The sequence below is a fragment of the Salvia hispanica genome, chromosome 2, assembly GCF_023119035.1.
Source record: "Salvia hispanica cultivar TCC Black 2014 chromosome 2, UniMelb_Shisp_WGS_1.0, whole genome shotgun sequence".
In the NCBI taxonomy this organism is placed as follows: domain Eukaryota; kingdom Viridiplantae; phylum Streptophyta; class Magnoliopsida; order Lamiales; family Lamiaceae; genus Salvia; species Salvia hispanica.
Window position 1 is genome coordinate 24,082,590 of NC_062966.1, and position 11,090 is coordinate 24,093,679.

The 11,090-nt window shown below is 37.7% G+C and overlaps 1 protein-coding gene and 1 long non-coding RNA gene across 2 annotated transcripts; one reads left to right on the forward strand and one right to left on the reverse strand.

The window, feature by feature from the left end:
* The first annotated feature begins 536 nt into the window (after positions 1 to 536).
* On the forward strand, positions 537 to 2,669 carry LOC125204009. The gene is made up of 2 exons (XR_007173471.1): positions 537 to 700; positions 2,370 to 2,669. It is a non-coding gene; the product is annotated as an uncharacterized LOC125204009 (long non-coding RNA).
* Positions 2,670 to 3,314: 645 nt separating this feature from the next.
* Positions 3,315 to 7,870, reverse strand: LOC125206542 (protein NRT1/ PTR FAMILY 5.6-like). The gene is made up of 5 exons (XM_048105790.1): positions 7,795 to 7,870; positions 7,481 to 7,707; positions 6,601 to 7,052; positions 3,739 to 4,368; positions 3,315 to 3,666 (listed from the first exon to the last, which is right to left on the reverse strand). The coding sequence occupies exons 1-5, from the start codon at positions 7,868 to 7,870 to the stop codon at positions 3,315 to 3,317; spliced, it is 1,737 nt and encodes a 578-aa protein (XP_047961747.1).
* Positions 7,871 to 11,090: the final 3,220 nt, after the last annotated feature.

Genomic DNA, 11,090 nt, shown 5'->3' on the forward strand with positions numbered 1-11,090 from the left:
CGCAGCGCGGAGGACGGCCCTGACCGGCGACGAGTGCCGCTTAAATCAGTCGACTGGTGCAGTCACAAAGGAGATCCTGCAGCGGTGAATTGGGGATCTTGTTTGAGAGAGAGGTTGACGAGACCTGAATGAGAGGGAGCTCAAATCTTTTGTTCAATTTTGTGTTGTGATTTTCTTTGAGGGCCGACGGGATCTGGGCATGTGTTTCAATTTGGGGTAATTTCGAAGTATTTTTTGGAAAAAGAATAAAAATTCACTTAATCCGGTCAAAATTGATTTAAAATTTGTTGACCGTTAAATTTTAATAGTTCCATCCAATTCGAATCAAATATGATCCATTTTTATTTGTGAGAGACCAAATAATTCAAAAGATAATATTTTAGACCAAAATCTTAAAATCGCTTTTAATCTTTTTAAAAATTTCATCATACTAATAGATTTTGCAACGACCAATTTTTAATTTTAATTTCGAAATTTTTCTTCTTAATTTAATACCCATTCAAATTACATGGGCAACCCTAATTGAGCTACTCATATGTGTATATATAATGACAGTTCCGCCACCACTCTCACTCTCACTCACTACCTCAGCTCAAAACTCCACTGAATCTCCACTCTTCTCCGAATCAAACGAGCTGCTCACGCGGAGCTGGCTACTCCGGCGCCGATGAGGATTACCCGCATTTTAAAAACGTTATCAGTAATTTTTTTTTAATTTGTGTATCGATTTATTTTTAATTTTGAGTCATGACTCGATTTACGTTTTTGTCTTGCATTTTCAATTGCTGATTGATTATTTTCTTCAAGCGAACTTGAGTGTTTTCCTCATGTTTTCATTAATAAATGCTTTCGATTTGGAAATTGATTGTCATCTATAGGAAATTCATTTGCATTGGCCATGCTTCATTCTTTCTCCAAATTGATTTGGAGAAGAGACGATTGCTGATGCTTATATCAATCTGGAGTTAGGTTGGCCTCTTTACTTGTACTTGTGTACCGGGGTTTTCTAAATACTCCCACAGACCTGCTTTAAGCTGTCAATTCAAAATTCACTTTATAAAATTTTTCTCTTTTTTAGGCTAAGCATTGGTTTTATCCTTCCCTTCGACAATCAACAGATGATTTGAAGAGGTTTTCTTCAGTGCTTTATAGTAAATTGGATCTAGTCTGGCTCCCTTGATTATTATATTATTAGAGTTTAGTATAAGCTCCAACATGAATGTGAAAAATAGTTTACCCTTGTTTACCCCCTCTTTGTTGTTTGGTTCAATTTGATGTGCTTGTATCTGTTTCATTTCTTGTCAGTTTTCATCTGGATTGACTACAGAGGTGGACTGCATATACATTTTCCAGCCCCTGTTTTGAAATTATATGATATATAGCATTGGCCATGCTTCATTCTTTCTCCAAATTTACTTGGAGAAGAGATAATTGCTAATGCTTACATCAATCTGTAGTTAGGTTGGCCTCTTTACGTGTACTTGTGTACTGGGGTTTTCTAAATACTCCCACAGACTTCAATTCAAGTTCAATCTATAACCTTATCCTAATTCTTCAGAAAATATAATATTTTTCCTTTGTTTTGCCTAAGCATTGAGTTTAGTCTCCCCTTCGACAATTGATGTGTTGAAGAGGTTTTCATCTATGCTTTATTCTTAATTGGATCTAGTCTGGCTCCCTTGATTGTTATATTATTGGAGTTTAGTATAAGCTCCTACATCGATGTGAAAGATAATTTGTAATTGTTTCTCTCTTCTTTGTTGTTGGGTTCAGTTTAATGTGCTTGTTTGCATTTCCTGTCAGTTTCATGGATGATTTTAGATGAATTTGGATTTTATTTGTCCAGCATTGATACTAATAATCTCCTTCCCACTATTTGGGTTGAAAGAGGCTTAACTTCAAATGCTCATAGAAACTATTTTGGAGTTTGTCAGGCTTCATGGGCTCCTTTATGTCTATGGAGTTTGGAATACTCTCCTACAGTCTCTTGCATTCTAATACTTCCCATTTTTTATTTAACTGGAGTATCTGGGATTTCAAATGTTTATCCTGCTGTAGATATATACTTGCATATGTTGGTGGTTTTATGTTTGAAAAAATGTTGTTATGAATGGATTTTATTTACCTGTTCACAGCTTGTACTCTCCCTCCCTGTCAGCTTAACCATGTATTGACTGTGTTCTGCGCCCGATATGTGTGCTTTGTTTTGTTAAAGATAATTGGCGCAAAGTGGTCCAAGGAAATTGTTTGTTATGTTTCTTCAAATGGCTCTACATATATTCTTAGTTTGTATTGGCAGTCAAGCAACCCCACCTATCGACCTACATGTTTATGAATTACTAAGGTCTTTTTTGACTTTTTGGCATCAGGGTTAAGAGAAACTATACACAGCCTCAAGGGGAAGCAGAGCTCCATGATGCCTCTATCAGATGTTGTGACTATCCATCAACCCAAGGAAGAGAAACTATACAGAGCCTCCAGATGTAGATAGAGGTTGCAGTGTTCTGAACAGTTTTCTCAGGTGTAGCATAAGCAATGCTGTGTATAGAGCATGTACAATTTTTAGCCACCACTTGTACTAGATTTACTGTGTTTAGGCCAAATCCTTTGTCTTAATACTGTTGTAAAACTACCTCTGCGATCTATTCAACACGACCAATTCCCCTAAATTTTTGCATCAAGCCTCAACTCATACAGGTCATATCTATTGCCATAAATCTTAAATTTTAAATTATTATTAATTTTACAAAATTTTAATAGCATTATAAATAACAAAATATTCATTAAAAATCTTTAAAATCATGAAGTGAAATCTTATACTATACTATATACTACCAAAAATTACATAATTTAAGTTAAATTATTCATAATGTAAACTCTTATTTTTTTTAAAGTTATACGTAAATTTCTTGTGGGATCGCACCGCGGCATGTCCTGCACGGCTCTCCCCACCTGATGCCATCCTCCTCCCCTGTCACCCTACCCGATGCCAACCACCTCCCCACTTCCAGCAACGGGAGGCGCACCTCACCTCACCCTCCAAGCGGGTGCCTCTTCTAATGCTCTGTTAACGATGCCTTTAGCTACAATTCTTGACAACTAACAAAAATTCAATGATGTTGAGAGCAGATCCAGGTCTATCACATGATGATAACTAGTTGATATTTAAACTAATGTTACAAGATTAGGCTAATGTGTTTCGACTTTCATAAACATAACTTCCCACAAAAGGCTAAGTTATAAGTACTACTCCATAATCAGTTTTTCAAGACCAAACTTCGGTTTTTTCCAGCAAGTTGTGTTAACTAAAATGCCTATTCATTCTTTGAGTTGGTGCGTTTACGAGCCACTCTTGAGGATAGCCGTGAAATCACCGTGACAGCTCGCAGCAACGCATGAATATTCACAGTAGGATTCCTAGTGGATTGATCCGACAAGCCCAAGAGTGGATCTTCATGTGTTTCCGCCGCTGCTTCTTTGCCATCTGCTGTAACATCATCCGCTTCCCCTTCTTCTCCAATTTCTGACCTATCTGCGGTAGCGTCACCAGCTTCATCACAGCCACTCTCGACGGATGGAGACACCACATCTTCAAGCTGCGCATCACTCTGCTCAACATCAAGGCCCATCTCCACGTCTACGCTTTGTAAGGGCCAGGGGTCATTTCTAAAACACCAGCCAACATAACAATAAAACATAAAGTTCAGGGAACTCAGAACAGCCAGAAAAATATAATACTTGTCGAGGCGACTGGCATCGATATCCTTCGCGAACCATCTAAACGACGTCATGCTGAAAATGAGAATGCAAAGTATGCTCATAAATTTACCTATCCCCATCACCAACTCTCCAAATGGCAGCCCAAAACTCAACAAACTCCCAGGAACACGTGATTTGTAGAACGATTCGAGACCATCTAAAGAGAGCCCTTGCATGAGTCCCAGTAAAATAAATTGTGTAACGCCACTCCGCCTGTTTGATATAAGCCCCCAAGCAACGAGGCAGCACGGCATGCAACACGACATCCCCACACCAATTTTCACCAACCCCATATTCTGTTGTTTGAATTTCATTCTCTCCCCAAGTTTCTTGATGAAGTAACTGGATGATTCAGACCCCATCCAACTTGTGAATCGAACCACATTGGCTAAGATGAGGATGCTATTATCGTTTTCAGCAACACTATCGTTGGCAAGAGGATTGGCTTCTTCGAAGAAGAAGGTGCTGCCAGAAGCAGCAACCAGGCTTAAAGCAAGGAAACAACACCACATCGGAAGCATCTTAAACAAATATTTCACAGTTTCAACTTGTGCAGCAGTACAACTGTTTGTCTCCGTTCCATGGGCAATTACTGCCCTGTCTAACCTCCTGTCATGTCGTGGGTGATTAGTCAATGACATATAGTACTAGAAACTTATGGCCACATAAATAAATACACGAACAATTCGTGTAGCAATGTTATTTATTACTAGTAATTTGTGCATTGATGTGAATCGAATAGGCTTGTTTTAGGTTTCATAGTTTTAATTGTGTTTTTAGACACATTGATTCATAGATCATGAATCAATGTTTGGATGCTGAAAGTTGGTCGTGCAAAGTGCACGGACCGTGCTGACAAGTCGCATAGCCTGCGCAAATATCACACACCCGCCCAGCCATCCACACCGCAAGGGCTGTGTGGCACTTGTCCTTGCCAGCAAAATCCGACCGCCGTATCCACCAATCAGTGGCGGACGCAGGATTTTGATACTGGGGGGTCCAAATTACTAGTATTTCTTTCGTCCAAAAAAATTGTTTCATCTTTCTATTTCCGTTTGTCTACCAAAATTAGGCTCACACTAAAAATGGAAAGTCATTCCTAATTTATATACTTTACCTATTACGAATTAAAACTCGTTTCGTCCATTAATGAGAATATTTTTCACGGATGAATGAGTATTAACAATTGTAGTATATTTTTAGTGTCAACGAGGTCATAAATAGTCCGATAATAACATTATAGAGCTACGAGATAGAGATGGATGATGAGAGATAAATAATTTAAGAATGAACAATATAAATTAATGATACATTTCTTTATAATCTTACAAATAACAATATTTACATAAAATTACTATAGTGGGAAAATTAAAAATGTATATATAAATTAATTAGTAGCTAAGAATTTACTATGGGAATCATAAAAATAAATTGTTTACTATAGGGTTTGTAATGTATGCATATGTATAATATAATAATAACTCAAATTGTTGGGGGTTCCAAGGATCCCCCATGAATGAGTGTAGGTCCGCCTTTGCCACCAATATATTGAAAAAGTTAATGGAATGTGAATCTTATTTTTATATATTAGTTTTAAAATAAAATGTGATTGGGAATGAATTAGTAGAGTAGTTTTAAAATAAAATGTGATCGAGAATGAATTAGTAGAACCAAGGGCGGACGCACGATTTTTAGTTGGTAGTATATTAGTACTGTCACTGAAAGATAGTCTTATTTATGAACGGAATAAGTTTTGATATGTAATGTAATGTCACGGAGATAAAGAGAAATAATAGGTAAAATACAGTAGAAAAGTAATAGAGTCTTTCAAACATTTATCGTTTACCCATACTGATTATCTTGCTTATAATTATTCTCTCCTTAATTTGACTTTCTTCAGACTTTAATTATTTATTAATATTTTTTTAATCTTTTTATATATTATGGTATAAAGGGACTCAATAGTTAATTGCTAATTACAATTAAATAATAGCCTTAGATATTTAAATCAAGGATCTAGATTATGAGCTCCGAAATATGAATACGATCAAGAAAAAAGTCAATAAGAGTATTAAGATCAATTTACAACAAATTAGTTGTAACTAACTTTTGAAAAAATATCACGTAACTTTAAAACGCATATAACTTTCTCGATTTAAATTATTTTTTCGCACAACATATATCAAATTAAAGATAATTTCATAAGGATTCTAACGAGATCTAACTTGCATATGTTCCGATGTCAAAATTTGAAAAGTATTTCAAAAATTTTCAATTTTTTCGTACAACAACAAATGTCAACATAGTATATAAAATATGTAAATATAATATGTAGAATGTCATTCTTAAAACAATGTGTTGATATAAGCAATGTGTTGACATTCTCAAATAATTGTGTTGATATTTTCAAAACACTAGATTGACATTTTAATCCAAAACCCTAATTTGGTAGTTTTTTTTTATCTTTTTTGATTTAATTAATAAAAACGAAAATTACCCGTGATAGATTTTAGACCACTAGATTTCTAAAATTCTATGGACTTAAAGTAGTTGTAGTTAGCAACTAGAGAGTGAGTTAGCGATTGATTACTCCCCTTAGTATAAATATGTGCAGTCTTAAGATATAATCAACAAATGAAGAATGAAATATTATTTTCCTAGTCTCCAAAATTCTACTCTCTCTTTTACTCATCGGTCTTACTCGAACAAATCTCAAGTCTCAACTCTCGCTCAACATAGTTTCTCTTTATTTTCCCCCCTCCCTTCCCTTGAAAGAACGTTAAATAAAGCTTTAATGTAACATATAGAAAAGCATAATTCCATCAAACAAGATCTACCAACCTCAACCACGGAACGTGGGGCGGGATCTCCGTATCACTGTGGAATGATCTGTTTGTGTAGGCTCTGGCGAGGACGATTCCGACATCTTTAAATTGGTTTTCGATTGTTTCTTCATGGTGGTAGTAATTGCTACCCAACAAGAACACTATGAAGCAAACCCACATCACAGCAGCTAATACTAGTGTAAGAATTCCAAACTCAAGTAGACTAAGCCCAAACAGAGAGACGATGGCAGCAACAAAGGAAACCAATTTCCACCAGAATTTTTTGCGACCTATCCTCAGATCCTCATCGACACCCGTAAGCCGAAGTTGATCTTCAAGAAACGCTTCAAGTGTCTCTGACAATGCAGCTTGCGCAAAAGTCAATAACCCCAGCCCAAGGTAGAGTAACCCCAAACTAACCTTCCCATCATACTCATTTCTAGATGCAAGAAAGTTGAGCCACAATCCCTGCAAAAGATATAGTAGTACAAATTAATCAAAGGCTTAATTGAAGTTTTGATTTTACTGTATTACTCCCTATTTAGTAGTACTATAATGGCTCACGTACTTTTACACTACAATTCTCTCCAAATAAATCATACTCCCTCCGTCCCTGAAAATTTGTCACTTATTTCCCTTTTCGTCCGTCCTTAAAAATTTGTCATCTTTTACTTTTACCATTTTTTATAATGGACCTCACATTCCATAACTCATTCTCACTCGCATTTTATTTTAAAACTAATATATAAAAGTAGGACCCATAAGCCACTAACTTTTTCAATCTACTTTCTATTACATTTCTTAAAGCCGTACCGGGTCAAATGGTGACGAATTTTGGGAGACGGAGGGAGTACCGAAAGAAAACATGCTTACTAAAGTGGGAAGTGGGAACTCACAACAATGCTAAATGCAGTGGCAAAAACCACCATGTTGAAGCGGCCAGTGCGAACATCGGCTAGATAAACGAAAAAAACTACTGAAACAGATCCCATTCCCTCTTGCAAATTCACGACCATGGCGGCTTTCCGGAGGTCGTACTGATCCTCCCCCCACGCATCGGTGAGATGAGTGATCAAGACGCTGAGAACCGAGTTCTCCACTAACTTGTAGCTTAATATCAGGCCTGCGTTCAAATGTGTGAACAATGTATTTTATTCATATATGTATATATATTTCCTAAAATGAAAAAGACAACATAGAATATTGTTACCTAGCATGAAAAAGATGGATTTGGTGAAGACGACATAGTTCTGAAATAGCGGCCGGAATTCTTCGATAAGCCTCATGACTTGTTTTTGATCCAGTCAACGGTGTGAAGATAGTTTTTTCACAGCATCATGTGGTATTCTTGCATTCGTACAACGCGTTGTTACAGCGATAAGTCTCTATTTATTTATAGTAGTAGTAGTATTACGTTTGGGGAGGTAGAATTTGATGGGTACATCGCCATTAATTCCCAACAAATTCCATTGAATTTACTCAATACAGTATCTCCTAAAAATACATACTTATAGCATCCCATATTTTAATACTACCATAAAATTGATAAAATATGAAAGAAGAAAAAGAAAAAGAAAAATAATGGAAATACTATTAGTGAATAGGTGATTATTTTTTCCTAAATAAGAAAGTGAACTAATTATAGTAGGTGAATGAAAATTACAAAAATAAGACTACTCTCTTAAGACGGAATGGGTATATTGTGAAGAAATTCTGAAAAAAATTATACTACTATTGACATGGATTTAGAGTTGTTAAAATAGACCGGTACGAGGGCAGTAGGGACCACCTAATACTTTCCCTACTCCGTAGATAAACTCAGCTAATTTATATAAGAGTACTACTAGTTACTACTAATTATTTCTATTTTTAAGTAAAAAATAATTTTAATTATGTTTACTCTAAATTTTTATACTATTAATTTATATTTTTAAAAATTGCTGCTAAAATGAATGTTCTTAAAAATAATTATTAATAAAATAAATTTGATATATGTATCATTTAGTACTAGTAAATTTGACTGCGGATGTGTTCAATAATCATTCTATCTACATATTTGACTCGAAGTGATTTTTAGAAATGCGAAGAAAAAATAGTGAAAAAAATTTGAATTTGAGCCTCTCTTTTATATATTTCCTTTTAGTAGTGGAGAAAAAAAGGTAGATGTAAAATATTAAAATAGAGAAAGAAAGAAATATTACATTTTAATAGGAGTGAGAAAAAGTGGTTAAGTGTATTAATTGAAGAGTAAAAATTTCTAAAAAAAAGAAATATGTCATCTTATTTGAGACAAACTATAAAGGATAACGTGTCATCTTAAGTGAGATGAAGGGAGTAATAAAATAGGATTAGAATGAGTTAGTAGACCGTCGGAACTACTTATCATTTATGGTAAAAAAAGTAAAAGTGGACAATTAATGGGGGACTAACGAAATGATAAAAATGGACAATTAATGAAGGAGGAAGGGAGTATTAAAACTTTAAATTTACATAACTTTCTCGATTTAATTTTGTTTTTTTTAAATATCAAATTAAAGGTAATTTTATAAGAATTCTAACAAGATCTCAATTGCATATGTTCGGACGATGACCGTATGGTGAATTTTGTAATATTAATTTCATTTTTTTCGTAAATGTAGATAAGCAATTTCATATTAACACATGCATCAAATATTTTTAATAGAATACATATACAATATCAATAAAACTGCGTTAATATTTTCCTTTATTTATGTTGAAATATCCATAATGCAATATATTAAAATAAAAAAATCCTCAAAATTATCATATGAAAACAAAATAACAATATTACCCGTTTATTAAAATTTTATATATTGTTTATTAAAATTTGTAAGCTATAATTTCATTCATTCATTTCAAAAGTCGAAACTATTAGAACATATATACTGTACATATATTCAATTTAAAAAAAAAAGATAACTTAGGGTGTCTCCACCGTCGCCCTTCCCACTCGCCCGTCGCGGACGGGCGACCTGACGGGCGCCATAGTGCGCGGGACGGCCGCCCACGCTCGTCCCGTGTGCCCCTGCGATGGCCTCGCCCCTCCCGTCGACGTCCGACCGGACGTCCGCCACTGTGGCGAAGGTCGGACGTCCCGATCGGACGTCCGACATTTTAATTTTTTTTTTTTTAAATAAACTCTATAAATAGGGCTCCCCAACTTCATTTCATTCACACCACTTGTGTTGACAAGTTTCTCTCTCTAAATCTACAAATCTCATTTCTACTACAATGGAGTATAATAGAAACTCCCCCACCACGAGCGGAGGGAACACACCCTCGATTCCCATCGGATCGGAGGGAAATTTTGCGGGGATAAATCCCCAGATGGCGGGGATGAATCAGATGGCGGGGATAAATCCCCAGATGGCGGGGATGGGCGGTATGCCGACGATGACTCTCCAAATGTTTTACAATATGTACACTTGGATGAGTCAGATGGGTCAGATGATGCCAGGGGCAGCGGGTTTGCCGGCAAATATGTCGGGGTCGGGTGGAACTATGCCAGGGGCAGCGGGTATGGGCGGTATGCCGCCAAATATGACGGGGGTGGGAGGGATGATGCCCGGGATGATGGGGATGGGTGGTACGCCGCCGAATTTGTCGGTGGGTGGGTCGATGCAGCAAAGGAGCCCGAGGAACCCTAGGGAATCTGTCTATCGGCCATATATAGATTTGTTGGCCGATGATTCCCCTACTTCTGTTCCGGAGACTCAGTACGCCGGCATCGAGACTTTCTCCTTTGAGCAGCTGGGAGTGGAGTTGGGGCTATCGCCGATCCGTGAGACTCCCGGTGAGGCGGGGCCTGCTGCAAGGGGCAGGAGCAAAGACAAGGCCAAGGCCAGGAGCAGGGGTAGGGGCAAGGGCAAAGTCCCGAGCTCTTCCTCACACATGGGGGCGCAGAGGAGGAAGAGGGTGAGGATGAGACTGAGAGGAGGACGATCTGGACCGTGTGGGAAAATGCCGCGCTTGCGAAGGCATGGATCGGTGTTGTAGAGGATCCCTACGTCGGAGCGAACCAGTATGTTGACCGAATGTGGCATCGCATCGGTGCCGCCTACTGCGCCATCAAACCGCCTGGGGCGAAGCCTCGCATCCCCGAGCAATGCCGGAAACAATGGCTCCGGTTGAGGCCTAAGCTCGGTCGTTTTGCCGCCCTCTACCAAAACAACATGCGCATGGTAAGCAGCGGCATGTCTGAGGATGATGTGCGGAGACAAACCTTCTCCCTGTACCCTAACAAAGAGTTGGGGATCAAAGAGTTTGACCAGTGAGAGACCTTTCTCGTGGTCAAGGATTCGCAAAAGTTTGCGATTGGTGTCAAATCGGGCTGGAAGCGGACGAAGATCAACTCTTCCGGTGAGTACAGCAGCAGTGCTGGTTCGCACGAGCTCCCCGAAGCCGAGGAAGTGGCCCCGCTACCACGAACAGACTCTCGCCGTCGACGTCGCCGGATGGGGCAACAGGCTACGCAGCGGATGGCGA

What these genes read in the sequence shown, in the direction of transcription:
- LOC125206542 (XM_048105790.1), bottom strand. Translation starts at nt 7,870, where the DNA reads ATGAGGCTTATCGAAGAATTCCGGCCGCTATTTCAGAACTATGTCGTC. An exon ending in ATCCATCTTTTTCATGCTAG is followed by an intron (nt 7,708 to 7,794) that starts GTAACAATATTC and finishes ATTTGAACGCAG; the next exon opens with GCCTGATATTAAGCTACAAG. An exon ending in CCACTGCATTTAGCATTGTT is followed by an intron (nt 7,053 to 7,480) that starts GTGAGTTCCCAC and finishes TATCTTTTGCAG; the next exon opens with GGATTGTGGCTCAACTTTCT.